Source organism: Mus musculus, chromosome 3 (assembly GCF_000001635.26).
Source record: "Mus musculus strain C57BL/6J chromosome 3, GRCm38.p6 C57BL/6J".
Classification (NCBI taxonomy): domain Eukaryota; kingdom Metazoa; phylum Chordata; class Mammalia; order Rodentia; family Muridae; genus Mus; species Mus musculus.
In genome coordinates, this window is record NC_000069.6 from 95,479,593 (window position 1) to 95,498,027 (window position 18,435).

General features: G+C 40.8%; 1 protein-coding gene across 10 annotated transcripts in view; it reads left to right on the forward strand.

The window, feature by feature from the left end:
- The window catches only part of Arnt (aryl hydrocarbon receptor nuclear translocator), a 62,874-nt gene extending 45,226 nt beyond the window's left edge, over positions 1-17,648 (forward strand). For 5 of the 10 annotated variants that reach the window (NM_001037737.2, NM_009709.4, XM_030252391.1 and 2 more), the window contains 14 exons: positions 603-668; positions 1,162-1,247; positions 4,180-4,256; positions 5,267-5,401; positions 7,657-7,731; positions 8,763-8,914; positions 10,000-10,110; positions 10,289-10,364; positions 10,663-10,786; positions 10,961-11,063; positions 11,431-11,578; positions 14,106-14,268; positions 14,855-15,021; positions 15,712-17,648. In NM_001037737.2, coding sequence (NP_001032826.1) covers positions 603-668; positions 1,162-1,247; positions 4,180-4,256; positions 5,267-5,401; positions 7,657-7,731; positions 8,763-8,914; positions 10,000-10,110; positions 10,289-10,364; positions 10,663-10,786; positions 10,961-11,063; positions 11,431-11,578; positions 14,106-14,268; positions 14,855-15,021; positions 15,712-15,801 — 1,573 coding nt within the window. In that variant the 3' untranslated portion in view covers positions 15,802-17,648. Of the gene's footprint in view, positions 1-602; positions 669-1,161; positions 1,248-4,179; positions 4,257-5,266; positions 5,402-7,656; positions 7,732-8,735; positions 8,915-9,999; positions 10,111-10,288; positions 10,365-10,662; positions 10,787-10,960; positions 11,064-11,430; positions 11,579-14,105; positions 14,269-14,854; positions 15,022-15,711 lie in introns of those variants that run through there. The other 5 variants (XM_006500930.4, XM_006500931.4, XR_001783643.2 and 2 more) reach the window with 4 other exon arrangements.
- The last annotated feature ends 787 nt before the right edge of the window (positions 17,649-18,435 follow it).

Here is an 18,435-nt window from a genome sequence, read left to right on the forward strand (position 1 = left end):
ACAGTTTGTGTTCATTCTGTGTTGTATGAGATCCTGTTTCAAAAAGTGGTCTGGGTTGGAAACCAGAGATAGATAGCTTAGTGTAAGGAAACTTGGCAGAAAGCCTGATAATACACGGTTGATTACTGGAACCTACATAGGGCATGCACAGAGACAGAGACAGAGAGAGAGACCGACAGACAGACAGACAGACAGACAGACAGACAGACAGACAGACAGACACACAATCAGCCAGGGTCGGGAATATAATATGGCTTGGTTGGTAGAGTGCTTGTCTAAAATGCATGGAGTCATGGGTTCAATACCTAACACCGACTGGTATGTTGATACCTGCCTGTAGTGCCATCACTCAGGTGCTGTTGATCAAAGGGTCAGAAGTTCAAGGTCTTCCCTGGCCACATAGAAAGTTTCAAACCAGCCTAAGCCTGAAGGTGCTGCCTCAAATTAAACAAAACAACAAGCAAACAAAATAATAGAAGGTTTTTCCATCTCAGCCTGACTTTTCTTGTTACTTACTAGTTTTCAGTGTGTAGTTGGATCTTCTTATTCTGTTGTTACTGTTTCCCATAGCCCAGCAATTTGCATCTTCTGTTTGTTGACAGGTGTGGTACTAGCTCCGTGGACCCTGTTTCCATGAATAGACTGAGCTTTTTGAGGAACAGATGCAGGTAAGATCTTAGGCAGTGGAGATCAAGAGATGGGATTTTTACCTTCTCTACTGGCTCTCACCTTCTTTTACCTCACGGTCACTTACCGTCTCACAATGTGTTTCTGAACTTACTGAATAGATCAATCCATCCATCAATTGATTGACTGATTGGTTTTTCTGTGACAGGGTTTCTCTGTGTAGCCCTGGCTGTCCTGAAACTTAATCTGTAGACCAGGCTGGTCTTGAACTCAGAGATCTTGAGTGCTGGGATCAAAGGCATGCACCACCCTGCCTGTATTGTTTCTGAACTTTAAAAGCTTCTCTTGTTCAAGGAAGTTGCTTACTATGTTACCTATTTTTCTTGTGTGTTTTATTTCAACAAGGGCTGGTGCAGCATCCACACACGTACCAGTAATAAATGGATAAATAAATAAATAAATAAATAAATAAATGCTTTTAAAACACAGGTTTCCTTTGTAGAATTTCACCCCGGATTCCTATACCTTTTCTAGGAATGGGCTTGGCTCTGTGAAGGAAGGAGAACCTCACTTTGTGGTAGTCCACTGCACAGGCTACATCAAGGCCTGGCCACCAGCAGGTAGGGAAAATATACAGTAATTTCTCTCTGGTATATTTGGTTACATAAACAATTGGCAATATGTTACTAACAGTTAGCAATACTATGTACCCCTTTATGAAATGTGCTTAAGAATAATTCAAAAGATAGATAGACAAATAAAACAGACTCCCTCTCATCTGTTACCAATGTTATAGTCTATTTGAGCATATGGATTACTAAAACATAAAAATGACTCAATATTAGCTTTATTACAAAATGCTGTAGGTTTGTTTTCGAAGCAGGTTTCTCTGTAGCCCTGGCTGCTTTGGAGCTGACTTTGTAGACCAAGCCTCATTTCCACTGCCTCTGTCTCCCCAGAGCTGGATTAACTAAAGCCTACACCACAACTGCTCAACCTTTTTTTTTTTTTTTTTTTTTTTAAATGTTTTATTGGGAGCTGGAAAGAGGGCTCAGCAGCAGTTAAGAACACTTACTGCTCTTGCAGAAAATCTGGGTTCAGTTCTCAGAACCCACATGTTGGCTTAAAACTGCCTATAACTCCAGTTTCTTGTGATCTGTCACTCTCTTCTGGCCTCTGCAGGTTCCTGTACTTATATTGTGTCCATAAATTCACACAGGCAAATACACAAAAACAAATGTATTACTGATGCTTATCCCTATATTTATAGTAGATAATATCATATGTAAAGTAGATACTTTTCATCTCTGGCCTGGAACTCCTATTTTCAGCAATTTTCTCTTCAATACCTTCTCTGGGAATTGCAAGCATGAGCTGCTGTAGTTGGTGTAGAATTCAGTTATTAGTGCTAAGAATATAGCTCAGTAATAGAGTACTTGCCAGGTTTATGTCAGGACCAAAACAACAGAACAAAACAAGCCAGTGTGTGGTTTAAAATAATTCTCAAGTATAATAGTAGTATACACTGAATACTGTGTCTTTAAGTAGCTGTGGCAAAACAAACAAACAAAAAAAAAACCACTGGAGTTTTATTTTATTTTTTGGGTCTTAGTGTATTCCTGGCTGCCCTGGAGCTGGCCTCAGATTCACAGAGATCCACCTGCCTTTATCGTGCTAAGGGCTAGGATAGAAGGTGTGTGCCACTATGCCCAGCTTGAAACATTGGTATTTAATGCAATTAATTTGGGCAAGCTGAAATGGAAGAGAAACTTTAAGCAATGAATGCAATGGCTTTCTTGCAGTAACTTTAAAAGGGAGGTTTCTCTTGAAATGTTAGTCGTGAGTAGAGTAGCTTTATTTTAATTTGAGATTAACTAAGGGATGTAGCAAAAGAGGTAGGCTGTGGGGTCAGACTTGGTTTTTAGATCATGGCCATGAACTCCTTACCTCAGTCTAACAAATTCTGAATTACGGGCTGGTTCTCCATGCCCAGCAAGGCCAGCTTTTTAAACTGACTGTCAACTTTCCAGATCTCACCCTATTACTTTCCTACTATAAAAGGATTGCTGGGAAATGGGGATTTACAGAAGACAGAAATGCAGAGAAAAGAGAGACAGGTTTTTAATACTTAGTTGTTTTGTGTGTGGTAGTGTTTCGTCTGCATATATGTATGTCTGTGCACCACTTGTTTGTCTGGCGCCCACAGAGGTCAGAAGAGGATGTTGAATCCCCTGGAACTGGAATTACAGGCGGTTGTGAGCTGCCATGTGGGTAATGGGATTTGAGCCTAGTCTGGAAGAGCAGCCAGTGCTCTTAACCACTGAGCCTTTTCTCAGCTTCCTTTTCTCAGCTGATATATTTTAAAAGGAAATTAACATTGATTTGTGTCTTAGGGTTTCTATTCGTGCACAAACATATGACCAAGAAGCAAGTTGGGGAGGAAAGGGTTTATTCAGCGTATACTTTCCACATTGCTGTTTATCACGGAAGTCAGGCCTGGAACTCAAGCAGGTCAGGAAGCAGGAGCTGATGTAGAGGCCATGGAGGGATGTTCCTTACTGGCTTGCTTCCCCTGGCTTGCTCAGCCTGCTCTCTTATAGAACCAAGACTACCAGCCCAGAGATGGTCCCACCCACCAGGGGCCTTTCCCCCTTGATCACTAATTGAGAAAATGCCTTACAGCTGGATCTCATGGAGGCATTTCCCCAACTGAAGCTCCTTTCTCTGTGATAACTCCAGCTGTGTCAAGTTGACACAAAACTAGCCAGTACGATTTGGGAAAAACTTAATATTTGCTCTCTGGCATTTGTGAATAGTTTAACCTATGGCAAGTTTCTTGACCTTTACATGTTTTTCCTTATCTGCAGTCCAGGTCATACATCCTGTATATCATCATCGTGAGTTAGATTTAGTGTAAGGAAAGAACACCCCAGTGCCTGGCACATGCTCTATAGCCAAGAAATGGGAATTAATAATTGAGGAAATATTATGTATAGTGGCACATGAACTGTTGAGTTAACTTCCTATGTAAATCATACCTTTACTGTATGTATGATCTTTGATACTTCTGCATAGCTGTCCTAGATAAGAATGAGAGATAAAGACATTGTGAGGGATGAACTCTTATTCCCTTTTTCTGTGGAAATGAATATCTTTTGGTGTTGGGACAATTTAATTTTTCTTTACTTTAAAAATCACTGGTTAGGCAGGAATATTTACTTCTCTGTGTATGATATAGTCACATAGCATAAGTAAAGTTTATATTTTTAGACTCCTTTGATTGGGACTTGCATTTTCAAATTTCTTAAAATGGTTAAAGCCAGGTGTGCTCATATGCCTGAAATCCTGCATTGAAAAGATGAAGAGTCCAGGTTACACACACACACACACACACACACGCACACACTCACACGTGTGTCACATGAAACAGTAACTGGTTATTTTATTAAATCTTAGCATCTTCATAGGGAAATAGTGAGTCTTCAGTGACTTGCCCTTAAAGGGATTTGAATTTGTGATCTCTCTGAGTCATTCTCCTTTTTCTTCATGAAGGTGTCTCCCTCCCAGATGATGACCCAGAGGCTGGCCAGGGGAGCAAATTCTGCCTAGTGGCCATTGGCAGGCTGCAGGCAAGTATGAGTCTTCACATCTATGTCCTTTCAGTTTAGGGAAAAAAAACTTTTCAGATTTTATTTGTGGTAATTATCTTTTGCTCTGTGAATACATAGAAAAATTCCATAAAACTCAAGATCTAAAATAATGTGATATTTATAATAAACATTGCTATTCTCAGACTTAGCTAAAATCAAAAGCATGAGAGAGGGTGGTAATCTTGTTGTTGTTGATCTTGGTAATGACTCGTCCCTGTTACCTAGGCCTCGAGCTCCTTGGTTCAAGGGATCCTCCCCCTAAAGCCTCCTGCATGTTGGGAGAGAGGCAGGCGTCCGTCACCATGCCAGGCTCCCCTGGACATTGTTAGTTTTAGCTTTACAGTACTTACTTTTCTATTTCCAATTAATTTCTTTTGTTCCTATGCAAAGTAAGAACAATCATTTTTATTATGTCATTACATTCTTTATAATAGATCTAAAATATCTTAAAATTTTTATTTTATGTGTATGGGTGTTTTGCTTTCATGTGTGTCTGTGCACTTGCATGCCTGGTACCCGAGGAGGCTAGAAGAGGTTATTGAATCCCCTGGAACTGGAGTTCCAGAAAGTTGTGACTTGACGTATGGGTTCTGGGAATGGAACGCGGGTTCTCTGGAAAGCAGTCAGTGCTCTTAACACTGAGCCGTCTCTCCAGCCCTTGATTTTGATTATTTTCATGAACCCTGTTCAGTTTCTCAGAAACTTGAATCACTCTGAATAATGAATACGGGCTAACCAAATAAAAAGTAGGTGGTTTAGGGTAACATTCACTATTTTCTTACTTTACCAACTTGGTAAGAGAACTTACATAGGAGTAGAGTTAGAGTTTATGCCTGTCGTTAGGATTGACATTTTTGCATTTCTGGGTAAAACTTCTAAGAAGTTTCTAAATCTGGTAGTTTCATATCTACACAGATACTCATGAAATATTAAAAGTATTTATGTAAGTAATGGTGTTATTTGGGCTCATTTTATCTCTCCTTTCTTAGGTAACTAGTTCTCCCAACTGTACAGACATGAGTAACATTTGTCAGCCAACAGAGTTCATCTCCCGACACAACATTGAAGGGATATTCACTTTTGTAGACCATCGTTGTGTGGCTACTGTTGGCTACCAGCCACAGGTGAGGAGCGTAGCTTCTGCATTAGTAACACGTAGGCCTCTGTTTTCTGTTACCAGTGTTGAGGTTACATGGCTAATTCCAGAGATGACCAAAATATAGCAGTCCAGTTCAGAAAAAGAGATGCTCCTATTTTGCGAGTAGCAAAATATAGTCTCAACTTCCTTTCAAGACTATCACTCCATATAGAGAAATGTAGTTGGTAAAACCATATGGAAATAGTAGGTATAAATATATAGTTTTTATTACTAATGTCAATACAGATCATTTAAAACTCCTTATTTTAATTATTCTAGTATAACTAGAATTTATATAATTACTATATTTTAGTAATTTATATAATTACTAGTAGAATAAGCCTATAATAATTATAAGTGTAGCACTGCTTATTAAAATTCTCATACAGTAGTATATCAGTTAACTACCCCTGACTTACATGGACATGGTCTCTGTTATTTATGAGCGTGGCTATGAGTGTGTGAAGTGGTCAGTCAAGATGTCATCTTGGGGGCTGGAGAGATGGCTTAGTGGTTAAGAGTTCAAATCCCAGCAACCACATGGTGGCTTATAACCATCTGTAATAGATCTAATGCCCTCTTCTGGTGCGTCTGAAGACAGCTACAGTGTACGTATATTAAATAAATAAATAAATAAATAAATCTTTAAAAAAAAAAAGAAGTTGCCTTGAAAATGAAGAAGGTCGGGCAGTGGTGGTGTATGCCTTTAATCCCAGCACTTGGGAGGCAGAGGCAAGCCGATTTCTGAGTTCAAGGCCAGCCTAGTCTATAGAGTGAGTTCCAGGACAGCCAGGGCTATACAGAGAAACCCTGTGTCAACCCCCCCCCCCAAAAAAAAAAAAAGAAAATGAAGAAGAAAGTTGGAGAATTTACTTACACCCAGATCCAACACTCCCTGTAAAGGTGCTGTTATTAAGGCTGTGTGGTGTTAATGTACTGATCTATTCTCATGAGTAAGCTAAAGAGTCTTTTTTGCATTGGTAATTGGATTTTCAGCAAAGATGCTTAGACATTTCAAGGGGATTCTATATAGACCACAGCCACCACCCCTAAAAATCATCATACCATAGACAAAAATCGACTCAAAGCCCTAAATGTATAAGTACTAATTGGAAACACCTTTTAGAAGAAAATCTTTATGCTCATAGGTGAGCAGGCCGCGGCACACCTTGGGAGGGTGGGACTCACCGGGTGCTATTCATCTTTTTGTTTTGAGGCAAGATCTCCCATTGGACTAGAACTTGCCCAGTAGTATAGACTTGCTGGCCACTGAGCTCCCATAATCCACTGCTCTAAGATTATGAGAATATCCTACACTTGACTTTTTGTTTTTTGGAAACAGTGTCTCACTCCATTGCTTTGGGTACTGGAGCTCTTTATAGAGACCAGGCTGGCCTCAATTTCAGAGGTCTGCCTGCCTCTGCCTCCTAAGTGCTGAGATTAAAAGGCCTGGCTATTTTTTATTTTTATTTTATGTATATATGTGAGTGCCTAAGTATATGAATGTGTGCCATGTGTTTACTTAGTACCAGAAAGACCAGAAAAATGCGTTGGTTCTCCTGAAACTGGATTCTAGGTGGTTATAACATTCTTGATAACAACTGCTCTACAGGAAGTGTTGGGTCAGGGATTGTAAATTTTTCAACTTAGTTCTTCATTTTTAACGTCTGGTGTGTGATCTTTGCAAATGCAGGAAGTGCTTTTAAGGGATGAGCCATCTCTTCTGCTCTGCCATACCCCTACCTTTTTCTATGGTTTTTGAAAATGTATTCTAAGGACCACACTCAGCTCCTCTAATGTTATCTACAGGCTTAGCTCTTTCCATCCCTCCGTCCCTCCTAACTCCCATCTTTTTCTAGGCTAGCCTCAAACTGGAAATCTTTCTGTCCTAGCCTGTGATGCTGAGATTAGAGTATGCCACTATGCCTGGCAAAAATTTTCTCTAAAATGATATCATTAAAAGAGCTGGTAAAGTGATTTTGTGAGAAAGGCCTCTTTGTTTCTAGTTGTTCCATTACATTCTTCAAGCACACACGTGACCCATAGAGTCCAAGTGTGTTTTGGAGGACACTGAGCAGGAGTCAGCTCCCCGAGTTGGGTTCCAGAGATGGACTCACTGAACCATCTACTGGCCCTGCTTCTCCACACACCTATTTATAGTAGGATAAAGAGAAGAAGTAACATCCATATCTCTAACAGATGGGAAGGCGGGTTTATTTTACGTCTCTCCTTCCCTTCTAGGAGCTCTTAGGGAAGAATATTGTAGAATTTTGTCATCCTGAAGACCAACAACTTCTAAGAGACAGCTTTCAGCAGGTAACATTTTTCCTGGTTTGATCTGAGTACATATTTTGATCAATTCTTCAAGTTTATTCTAGATACTTACTGATAAGTGTTCAGTTGAGCACTGTGGTGGATACTATCTACCTATCTTAATTTCTAAAAAATATAAAATGATAATACTTTGAAACTAGACAAAGTCCAAGGTATTTCTGCTTTGGTTTTATCCAATAAATTCTCTTCAAAGCATTTAAAATATTATCTGCTTAACTACTTTATTTTAGATTATAGCAGAAAAATTGTCTCAGAATTCTTTTCTCTATAATTGAAAGTTAACTCACTAGTAACTCACTGGTAACTTGCTGTAGTTCTCAGGCACGAGCTCTTGAAAACACTCGGAGACGATAAATGGCCTTGGCTTTAGATAACAGGTCTTTATATTTTGTAAGTTAATTAAGTCTTGATACTGTGCTTCCTGATACAATGGCTATAGTAATACTTAAGGTAGAAGCTTGTGGGAGAGTCAAGTATGGTAAAGCCATAGGCACATATATACATATGGCCCAGCCTTTGACACATGTTCATTGCTAATATCTTTATTGTTAGAGATGGATAACTAAGAGATTGTCTTCTGTTCCATAAGACAGAAACTAAAACATTAACATAGTACTTCTCTTAGGGGCTTTGTGGAAACCAAAATTGTTAAGTTTTGAGTTGAAGAGCTGGGATTGCTAAGTAAGGTGTAAAGTGTATTTAGTGTCACCCACCTGGGGTTCCTGGTATTAACCTAGAAAGCCAGTTTGTTGAGAATGTCTGCATCAAACTTCAAGGAAACATGGAGACACTCGCTTCTGTGTTCCCTCTTCACTGTACAGTCATACAGGCTGCAGCTCTGGGAAGATACCTGATAGATAGATGCCCCCCTTAATTTCCTCTTCCTCGTTTGAACGTTGAAAAAGACTGGTGCTTCAGGGGCAACAACACGAGTCCTAAGGCTGTAAACATGGCAAGATTATTACTTAATTTTCTTTTTTTTTAAGTCCACTGATGGATGAAACCCCTTTCAGGTGGTGAAATTAAAAGGTCAGGTGCTGTCCGTCATGTTCCGATTCCGATCTAAGACCCGAGAATGGCTGTGGATGAGAACGAGCTCCTTTACCTTCCAAAACCCTTATTCAGATGAAATTGAGTATATTATCTGCACCAACACCAATGTGAAGTATGTACCCTTCAGTCTGCCCCTGTGTTGGGTTCTTCATCCTGTAGCCACTCCTAGGGTGGGGTGGGGGTGCAGCAGGGCAAGTCTTAGCTTTATCATGCTGTCTTCTCTTCAGCTTGAACTTACTAAATAACATCAGTTTGAGATTCCTCATTTAACATTTAAATTTAACATTAATTGAAATTCCTTTCTATAGGAGTTGATGTAGTTGAGGTAGAGAACAAGGTGGGTTTTAGTTGCTGTTGGTATCTACTTTCTAATTTGTGTATGTTGAATGGGCCCGTAATAGCATGTGTGAACATCAGAGCACAGCTTGCAGTAGTGGGTCCCCCTTTATCAAGTAGGTCGCAGGCATGGAATTCAAGTTGTCAGCTGTTGGCTGGCACTTTTCCTACCAGGCCATCTCATTGGCTCACGGTGGAATAAGTGTTAATAAGCAGCAGTAGTTGGTGCTGTGAGCAGAGCTTTCACTGCTGCCCAGCCTTGTTGCCCACTGCAGTGTGCTCAGCCAACTTGTTTTCTAAAAGGCTGCAAGTAAAATTTCCAAAGATTAGATTTTTTTGTTTTTTCTTCTTTTTGGTTTTACGAGACAGGGTTTCTCTGTGTAGCCTTGGCTGTCCTGGAACTCACTTTGTAGACCAGGCTGGCCTCCAACTCAGAGATCCCCCTGCCTCTGCCTCCTGAGTTCTGGGATTAAAGGCATGGACCAGCACTGCCTTTCTTGTTGTAAATTTTTATATAATATATTCTGATCACACTTTCCCCTTCTAGCTCCTTCCAGATCCTCCCACCTACTAAACTCCATGACCTACACACACCCGAGAGAGACAGAGACACAGAGAGAGACAGACAGACAGACAGAGAGACCAAAATATATAAACAAAAGACCCAATAAGACAAAAAAAATGCCTGAACAGAGCAAGATGAGATAAAAACCCTGTAAAAATATCACTGAATACATAGGTTACCTATGGGACTGGACTAAGATGTTAGTAATTGTTCACCTTTAGTCAATATATGGAGTTTATTGTATTGAGTAATTCCTTGTTTCCCCTTTTGTGTTCTTGTCTACTCTATTTTCCTAGGAACTCTAGCCAGGAACCACGGCCTACACTGTCCAACACCATCCCAAGGTCACAGCTAGGTCCGACAGCCAATTTATCCCTAGAGATGGGTACAGGGCAGCTGCCATCCAGGTAAGAAATGGTGAAATAGTTAGCTTTTCAAGTAAAAACTAGCTGGGTGTAGTGATGTGCAATCACATATTTTTGTTGTTGCTGCATGTGGTTTATTTTTTAAAGTCTTTTTCTCCAAATTCTTTGTTAAAAGTCTAATTTTCCCCTATCGCTTTCCACACTGATGTTTGACGTATAGGCAGCAGCAGCAGCAGCACACAGAACTGGATATGGTACCAGGAAGAGATGGGCTGGCCAGCTATAATCATTCCCAGGTGAGTGTACCTTTTTCCTATAAGGAGACAATGAACATTTCTTTAAAATGTATATTGAAGCTACCAGAATGGTTTAGTGGTTAAGAGAGTACTGCTCTTGGAGAAAGCCCAAATTCAATTCCTAGTAACCATAGTGGGTGGCTCACAATCACCTGTAGACACTATGTTCATATACACAGACACAGACACAACAATTTAAAACAAAAATGAATCTTAAAAACAATATTTATCAGTGCCAGTGAGAATGTTCTATATAAAATTGAACATTATTGATTGTTTTCACTATTTTATTCCATAGGTTTCTGTCCAGCCTGTGGCAAGTGCAGGATCAGAACACAGCAAGCCCCTTGAGAAGTCAGAAGGTCTCTTTGCACAGGACAGAGATCCAAGGTTTCCAGAAATCTATCCCAGCATCACTGCAGGTATGGGTTTCTTCCGCAGGCTCCTTTTACAGGCTGAGTTTCATTATTACTGATGGGACTGCCCAGTCAGCATACTTCTACTTCAGTTACAGTACTTCATGAATAAGTAGGAATTGATTAAACTATGTGCTACAGCCCCTTGATGGCCCTCCCCCAACTCCTTTTGGTCTGCAGATCAGAGTAAAGGCATCTCCTCCAGCACTGTCCCTGCCACCCAACAGCTGTTCTCCCAGGGCAGCTCATTCCCTCCTAACCCCCGGCCGGCAGAGAATTTCAGGTGAGCCCCATATGTGTGTGCTGCTTGACAGGGCTCTGCAGGGTTCAGTTGCTGGATCCGTGTGTCATCTTCCCTTGCTTTCTCTGGTCACCTCAGACAAAGCAGTAGAACTTACTGGACCTAGGGTGAGACAACGAAGCTGCTTTTCCTCCTGTTTTTGCACCTATTCTATTGCCTTGCTCTAGGTTCCAAACGTCTCTGTGTGGTCAGTGTGTGACAGTCAGTCTTTCTTGTGTTTTTAAATTTATCAGGTTTTCCTTAACTCCAAGAAATCAGAGGAATCTAGGGATAGAATGTGTCCTTTGATTCATAGCTTCTGTGATGGAGTCAACCTTTTAACCTTCACTTTCTATTTGTTCCTTCCTAGGAATAGTGGTCTTACCCCTCCTGTAACCATTGTCCAGCCATCATCTTCTGCAGGGCAGATACTGGCCCAGATTTCACGTCACTCCAACCCTGCCCAGGGATCAGCGCCGACCTGGACCTCTAGCTCCCGCCCAGGCTTTGCCGCCCAGGTAGCGCCTCTTACCTGTCTGACCCTGTGTGTTGTTGTTTGTGGGATCTTTTTTTTTTCCTCCAGGTAAATTTATTATTGTCAGATACCTCCTTTTCAGTTCCTGTTCTTCATCTTTTAATTTTCATCTTTTTTGCGAGGAGCTAGATAATTAAAATACCAGAGATAACATCCAGAAGTCTCTTTAGAACCTATGTTTTCATATGCTCACCTTAAGACAGAACTGCTCATTCACAGCAGTTTGAACAGCTTTGGTCTCAGGCTTGTTTGGAGTAAATTCAAAGAGTTTGTCTTTGTTTAGGACTATGTAATATAGTACCAAAGTAGAAAATTAGTAATTATATTCATTTATTTATGAAAATATAGTATCCATCTATATAATATATAGTAAATATGTTAAATTTATTTATTACTATGTATTTCTCTTGTCTATATAATAATTTAGAAAAGTTTAAAAAAAAATGAAAACTCAAACTTGACTCCAGAATTGTTCTCTATAGCTTTTTTGTGTATGTGTAAAAATACTCAGGAATGTTGCCCATGACTCTTGGTCAGGATGTGCCGTGATGTTGATGACAGCTGCTACCATGGTTTTCATACTGGTGACATAATCAAGCATGCATATATTATCTCCCTTGGAGTTACTTTTTAAATTGTGGATTTAAAACGGTCTCTAGAAATTATTGTATCTCACAAAAAATGTTAGAGGCAATAACTAGTTTCTTAATCAATATACAGTAAATGGGTGTGAGAAAGGACAGCTTTAATTTCAACAAAGAGACTGAGGCAGGAGCATGGGCCTGGGCCACATAGTGAGAGATAAACTGTCTCATAAAAGAAAGAACAGAACAAAACCAAAATAGCATAATGGAAAATAAAAGAGGACATTGTCCACTGTGCCAAGTAACAGTCTCTTCTGGTGGGGTTAACAGTGAGGTTTCATTTCTAGTTTATTTTTTCCAATTTTTTTCTATTCTTTTTGAGGCAGATTTAGAATTTATATTAAACAACCCTTTGCAGATTTACACTTAAAGTCAAGAGCAAAAGAGAAGCACTCAGAACTGAGTGTGGGTGTGAACTCCCTAAGATGCCACCAAATTCCTCTGTAACACATAGGGATTCCAGTAAAAAAGAAAATGGTTGTGCCTTTAGGAAAAGGATCTAGAAACGGGTGCAGTGTGGAGTGAGTGGTTTCTCTTTTATAACACTCTACCATTGGGACCCGAGAGATGACGCCATTGGGAAAGTGTTTTGTCACTTGAGCCTGACCTGATGACCTGAGTTTAATCCCCAATCTCCTTGGGGGGAAGAGAGAACCAATTCCTGCATGTTGTCCTCTAACATGCGTGCCAGAGCATGCATGTGTTCTCATGTGCATACATACTCATGCACACTAAAAATAAGGTGGAAACCTTTAATACCACCACTTGGGAGGCCAATTCAGGTAGATTTCTGAGTTTGAGTTCAGCCTGGTCTTCAGAGTGAGTTCCATGACCTCAGAGAAATCCTGACTCCAAAGACAATAGAAAAAAGAAATAATAATAATAATGTGGAAAATAATAAAGGAAAACACCCAGTGTTATTGACATCTGTGTGTACATGCAACCATTATACAGAGACATGCACATGAACACACACAAATGAAGTGAAGACATGTTGATCTCTGGTTCCCATTAATTTGTGCACAATAGCCTGTACATGTATGTTGAACTTGGACACACATGGATGTTATGCTTTCTATTAATTGCCATAATTTATGAGCTGATTATATATAGGAATAGTTTTTTTTTTTAAGATTTATTTACTTATTATATGTAAGTACACTGTAGCTGTCCTCAGACACACCAGACGAGGGCGTCAGATCTCATTTCGGGTGGTTGTGAGCCACCATGTGGTTGCTGGGATTTGAACTCTGGACCTTTCGGAAGAGCAGTCGGGTGCTCTTACCCACTGAGCCATCTCACCAGCCCCAGGAATGGGTTTTTAATAATGTTTTCATGTATTTATATAGTGTTGTTTTGGGTTTTTTGGTCTTTTTGAAATAGAGTTTCTCTGTATAACAGAGTCCTGGCTGTCCTTAACCTGACTTAATAGACCAGGCTGACCTTGAACTCACAAGAGGTCTATCTGCCTTCATCTCTCCTTCCCGAGTGCTGGCTGGGATTAAAGGCATGTGCCACCACACTGACCCGTATACAGTGTATTTTGATCATAACGTGTTCTACTCCAGACCAGTGATGCCTCTCCCTCTTACCAACCAGTCCCTCTTGTATGTCAGTGTCTCTTTCCCATTTCATGATCCAGTGAGCTTAATTATCACAATTTGTAATTCTTTGTTTTTTTCTTTTTCACTTTTATTTTAGTTTCCTAAAACATTTAGTTTTAGGAAGAATTGGGAGTTAATCAGAAGTATACATTAGAAGCAGGTAATGGGTTGGGTTTGGAAGAAGGTAGTGGTTGATGAGTATCGACTTACAGGAATGCAGTACACGATTAACAATCCTTTGTTCTGTACCCCCTTCCTTTAGCAGGTGCCCACCCAGGCTACAGCCAAGACTCGTTCTTCCCAATTTGGTGTGAACAACTTTCAGACTTCTTCCTCCTTCAGTGCTATGTCTCTTCCGGGTGCTCCCACTGCCTCATCTGGTACTGCTGCCTACCCTGCTCTCCCCAACCGTGGCTCCAACTTTCGTAAGTGCAGACAAGGGAGATAACAGGAAAATCAAACTACTAAAGAAGGAGGACTTGGCAGTTATGATTGTTTTCCCTGCGTCCTGCATGTGCTGACCGAATTATAAGGAAATGCATGGTCCAGGTCTGTTTGATTTTAAACAGCCTTGCATAGGGCCTGTTGAAATGGCTCATTGTGCAAAGTGCTCGACACACAAACCGGGTAACCTGAGTTCATATCCAGGAGAGAGCTGACGCCACCATGAGCTCACATGCACCATACACAAGACAGTAAGAATCTTAAGAATCATTATAAAAACATGGTATAGGAAAACCATTTAACTCCTGTAGTTAAAGACCATGTGAATCATTTTAATATGTATAACAATCTTACTTAATAGACTGCATATGTAAATGAACAAGGAATTCTTCAGAAATGCTATCTAGGAAATGAAACTTACTGTGAGACTGAGTTTTGAAAATAGAAGCAGCCCTGACCAGCAGAGAGAAGAGCAGAAGGTAGCATATGGAGACTACTGACTTACACGTAGTTGTGTGCTGGTTTCTCCTCTCCATTACAACTATAAATGCTTATTCTTATTTCTAGCTCCTGAGACTGGACAGACCACAGGACAGTTCCAGGCCCGGACAGCAGAGGGCGTGGGTGTCTGGCCACAGTGGCAGGGCCAGCAGCCCCATCATCGGTCTAGTTCCAGTGAGCAGCATGTTCAGCAGACACAAGCACAAGCACCTAGCCAGCCTGAGGTCTTTCAAGTGAGTGGGTAAAGACTTCAGAGAGAGATCGGTCAGGGAAGAGAGGAAGAAAGAAGCACATGGTATTGGTTAGGGCTGAACGGAATGAGACAGAGGATGCATGTCAGCAGTTGAAGCAATTATAAACATAGCCTGTAACCAGACCAGGCAGAGGTACTGATGGGAAGCAACATGCAAAGATGCTAAAGAAAGGTATTTTAATTTTATACAGAGATTTACATCTCAAAGTAGTAGTTATGGATTTAAATAGAAGAATACGAAAATATATGGAGTAGAACATACTGATCATAGCTATAAGTATCTGTTTCCTTTGAGGGGCCTGCAAGATTGAATGTGGTCATCTCAGAGAAGCCAGTCAGAAAGACCAAAGGAAGGCAACATAGGGTTTGATTGAGAACAGATGTGATTAGGCACATTTCAGATGTGCCTGTAGGAGTTAAATGAAATGTTGGCATGCATATTTCTTCAGTTAAAAATATTGAGTACAAGAAAAGAGGAAAATAAATGATCTCAGAGGAAGATAGAACAGAGAATGAGGAAAGAGTTCTCAGAAGAGGGAGGTTGAGAGAACTCGCCATGCAGACTTGTGCGGCTCAGGAATGGTGGTGGTGTGGGTGGGGGAAGGGGGTCCTGGAAGGGAACTCACTAAAATAAGGGTATGTGACCCAAGTCTACCCTTTTTCTCATTAGGAAATGCTGTCCATGCTGGGAGACCAAAGCAACACCTACAACAATGAAGAATTTCCTGATCTAACTATGTTTCCCCCCTTTTCCGAATAGAACTATTGGGGTGAGGATAAGGGTGGGGGGAAATCACTGTTTGTTTTTAAAAGCAAATCTTTTGTAAACAGAATAAAAGTTCCTCTCCCTTCCCTTCCCTCACCCCTGATATGTACCCTTTCCACCCCTTGACTTGCTGAAGAAACGTTATAGAAGAAATTAAATGAATTTCCCAGGCTTTTAGGATCCTCTGAAATTTTGAGGATAGGTGAGGCCTGAATTCCTGTCCTTATTTCTTCTGACCAGAAGTTGCACAGACATGATTTGTGCTGGAGTCAAGGGGCAGAACAGAAGAATCTGACAGGCACTAATTGGATACTGTGGCTTGTTTGGATAGAAATTCTGAATGGAGTGGAGGAAAGGAGAAATGCCCTCATCACTGAGGATCATGAAACACAGTAGGGGTGTGTGGAGCCTTGGGACGTGAGCAGTCTCCAGAAAGAGGCCTGAGAGAGAGCATGAACACTTATCTTTGTGAGTGAGTGAGTGAGTGAGTGAGTGAGTGTGTGTGTGTGTGTGTGTGTGTGTGAGAGAGAGAGAGAGAGAGTAAGAGACAGAGACAGATGGGGTGAGGGGGGCATTTGAGCTCCTATGTTTTGTTCCCTATTATAGAGTATATGCAAAATTTGTCCCAGATCTTCTTTGACTTTGTGCTTGCTCTTTAAAGTGTCCTAAGAAAATTAATTTTTTCAGGTATTTTTCTATTTAGTGTTGCAGCCAAAGAGTATTTAAATTAAGTCTTTGCTGCACTTAAATTCATACCCAGCCAAAATGGAACTTTAGGCCAACCCCCAGCCTTCTGTTGCTAGGGTTGGTCTCCTACAGACACAGTGATCAAGCTGGATGACTCCTGCTCTTTGGTGCTTTCAACTCATTGGGAAGAGCTGCAGATATTACCAAAATAGGCTGGCTACATGAACACTGTCAGAAATCCCAGACTTGCCCACAAGGATAATGCTGCATTTTTCTGTCAGAGTCACACATGTTTTTCTGGAGAGGTTATTTCTGCATGGAAACTCAACTTCTTGGATTAGCTATCTTGAGTGAAAGTCCTCACTGACGAGTATGCAAACCAAATAGCCTCCTGCACAGTAGCCTCTCCTTCCTGTCACCAAAACAGTTTTAGGTCTGCTGAAGTCTGGTGTTCTTTGCTCCTTCTGCAATCTTGAAATTGGGGTTTGCTTTAGAGCACAAACATAAGTCTGTGTTAGGTGGACTTAAATCCCAACAGGGTCACTTGATAATTATAGCCATAGAAATGCAGATGCAGGTAACTGCTTTTACCCTTTACCGTCCTCAGGTGAGTCTCCTAGATCAACAGCCTTTTTTTTTTTTTTTTTCCTTAAACTGGCTCCTGTCAAAGATTAAGTTAATATGGAAAAGACCTCTTATGTGTATTGATGGGGCATGAGGAGCCCAGGCAAGGAGAGGCTCGTGGAGAGGCTGAGGGAATGTTACTAAGTTTCCCTCCGTTTGTCTCCAGTCTGGTGCCAGGCAGTAGAGTGGAAAAGGAGGCTATTTTTTTATTCTATGTGCACACATACAGTATACATATATATTTATATCACATTTTACTGAACCAAAAAGTTGGGTTTCCAATAAAATACTTGTTTTTTAATAACCGACTTGTTTTTAACTGTGATCTGAACTATAATGTACAGTTATTACAGGGCTTCTGAAGAAGGGGGGGCGGGGAGAAGCTTCTCTGAGGGGCTCGCTCTGCTTTTCCTTCACGGTTTTATTTTTGATTGTTTTTTCTTGTTGCCCATCTGTGCTAAGCCTTAACTGTGGCAAAAATAATGACATGTAGCAAAGATTTTAAAACAAAGTATTTTTTCTTTTATAAATTGTGTTGTGTTGTGTGATATTATTGATTGCGGCTCCCTGACCCCTTTACAGACATGCACAACTAAGCATTCATAAGTGAGCTCGACACACACAGGCACAGAGCGTAGTTGAATCTTCATTTCAAGACTCAGAGCTCACAGGGCCCTGGTCACTTAGCCCTGTTCTCGTGTACCCACCTGATCCTGACACATCAGGAGTAGTCAGTAGACTACTGCTCACACTGTCTGGGAGTGGGGGTTGTCTCATCTCACAGAAGTTGCTGGGGAGTGTTCTTGGATTTGAAGCCACTATGGGGCATCCTGATGTCTTTCCCCAGTGTGTTCTCCCAGTTAAAAGGAGATGAAGGGATTGTGAGCTTTAAACAGTTCAGATGTGGATCTGGGCTCTCTCTACTCAGGTGGTACATTGAGATCCTGGGGTCTAGAAATCCTGGGGTCTGTGCCAGGAATCCAGCTAGGAACTGAATCTATATTTGTGGTAATATCCTTTGTGCTTCACAGTCCCTCATTTCCTAATTCCTCACATGTGTTTATGGAAGTAAATGGAGTTTAGGGTGTGGTTGGCCAAGTCAGACTCTTATGATCTGTCACATGCCTGGATTTTGGGGAAGCGCTTGGAGACTCTTGTAACTGGACCTAGTTTGGGATTTTAATGATTGAGATGCAGTACTCATCAGACATTCTACCACCCGAGAGTCTAGCAGTAGAGTCCCACGTGTATCCATTAATGTAGATTCAAGTGTTGTAAATAATTAGGTGCTACATTGGGTCAGTTGTCTTTCCTTAC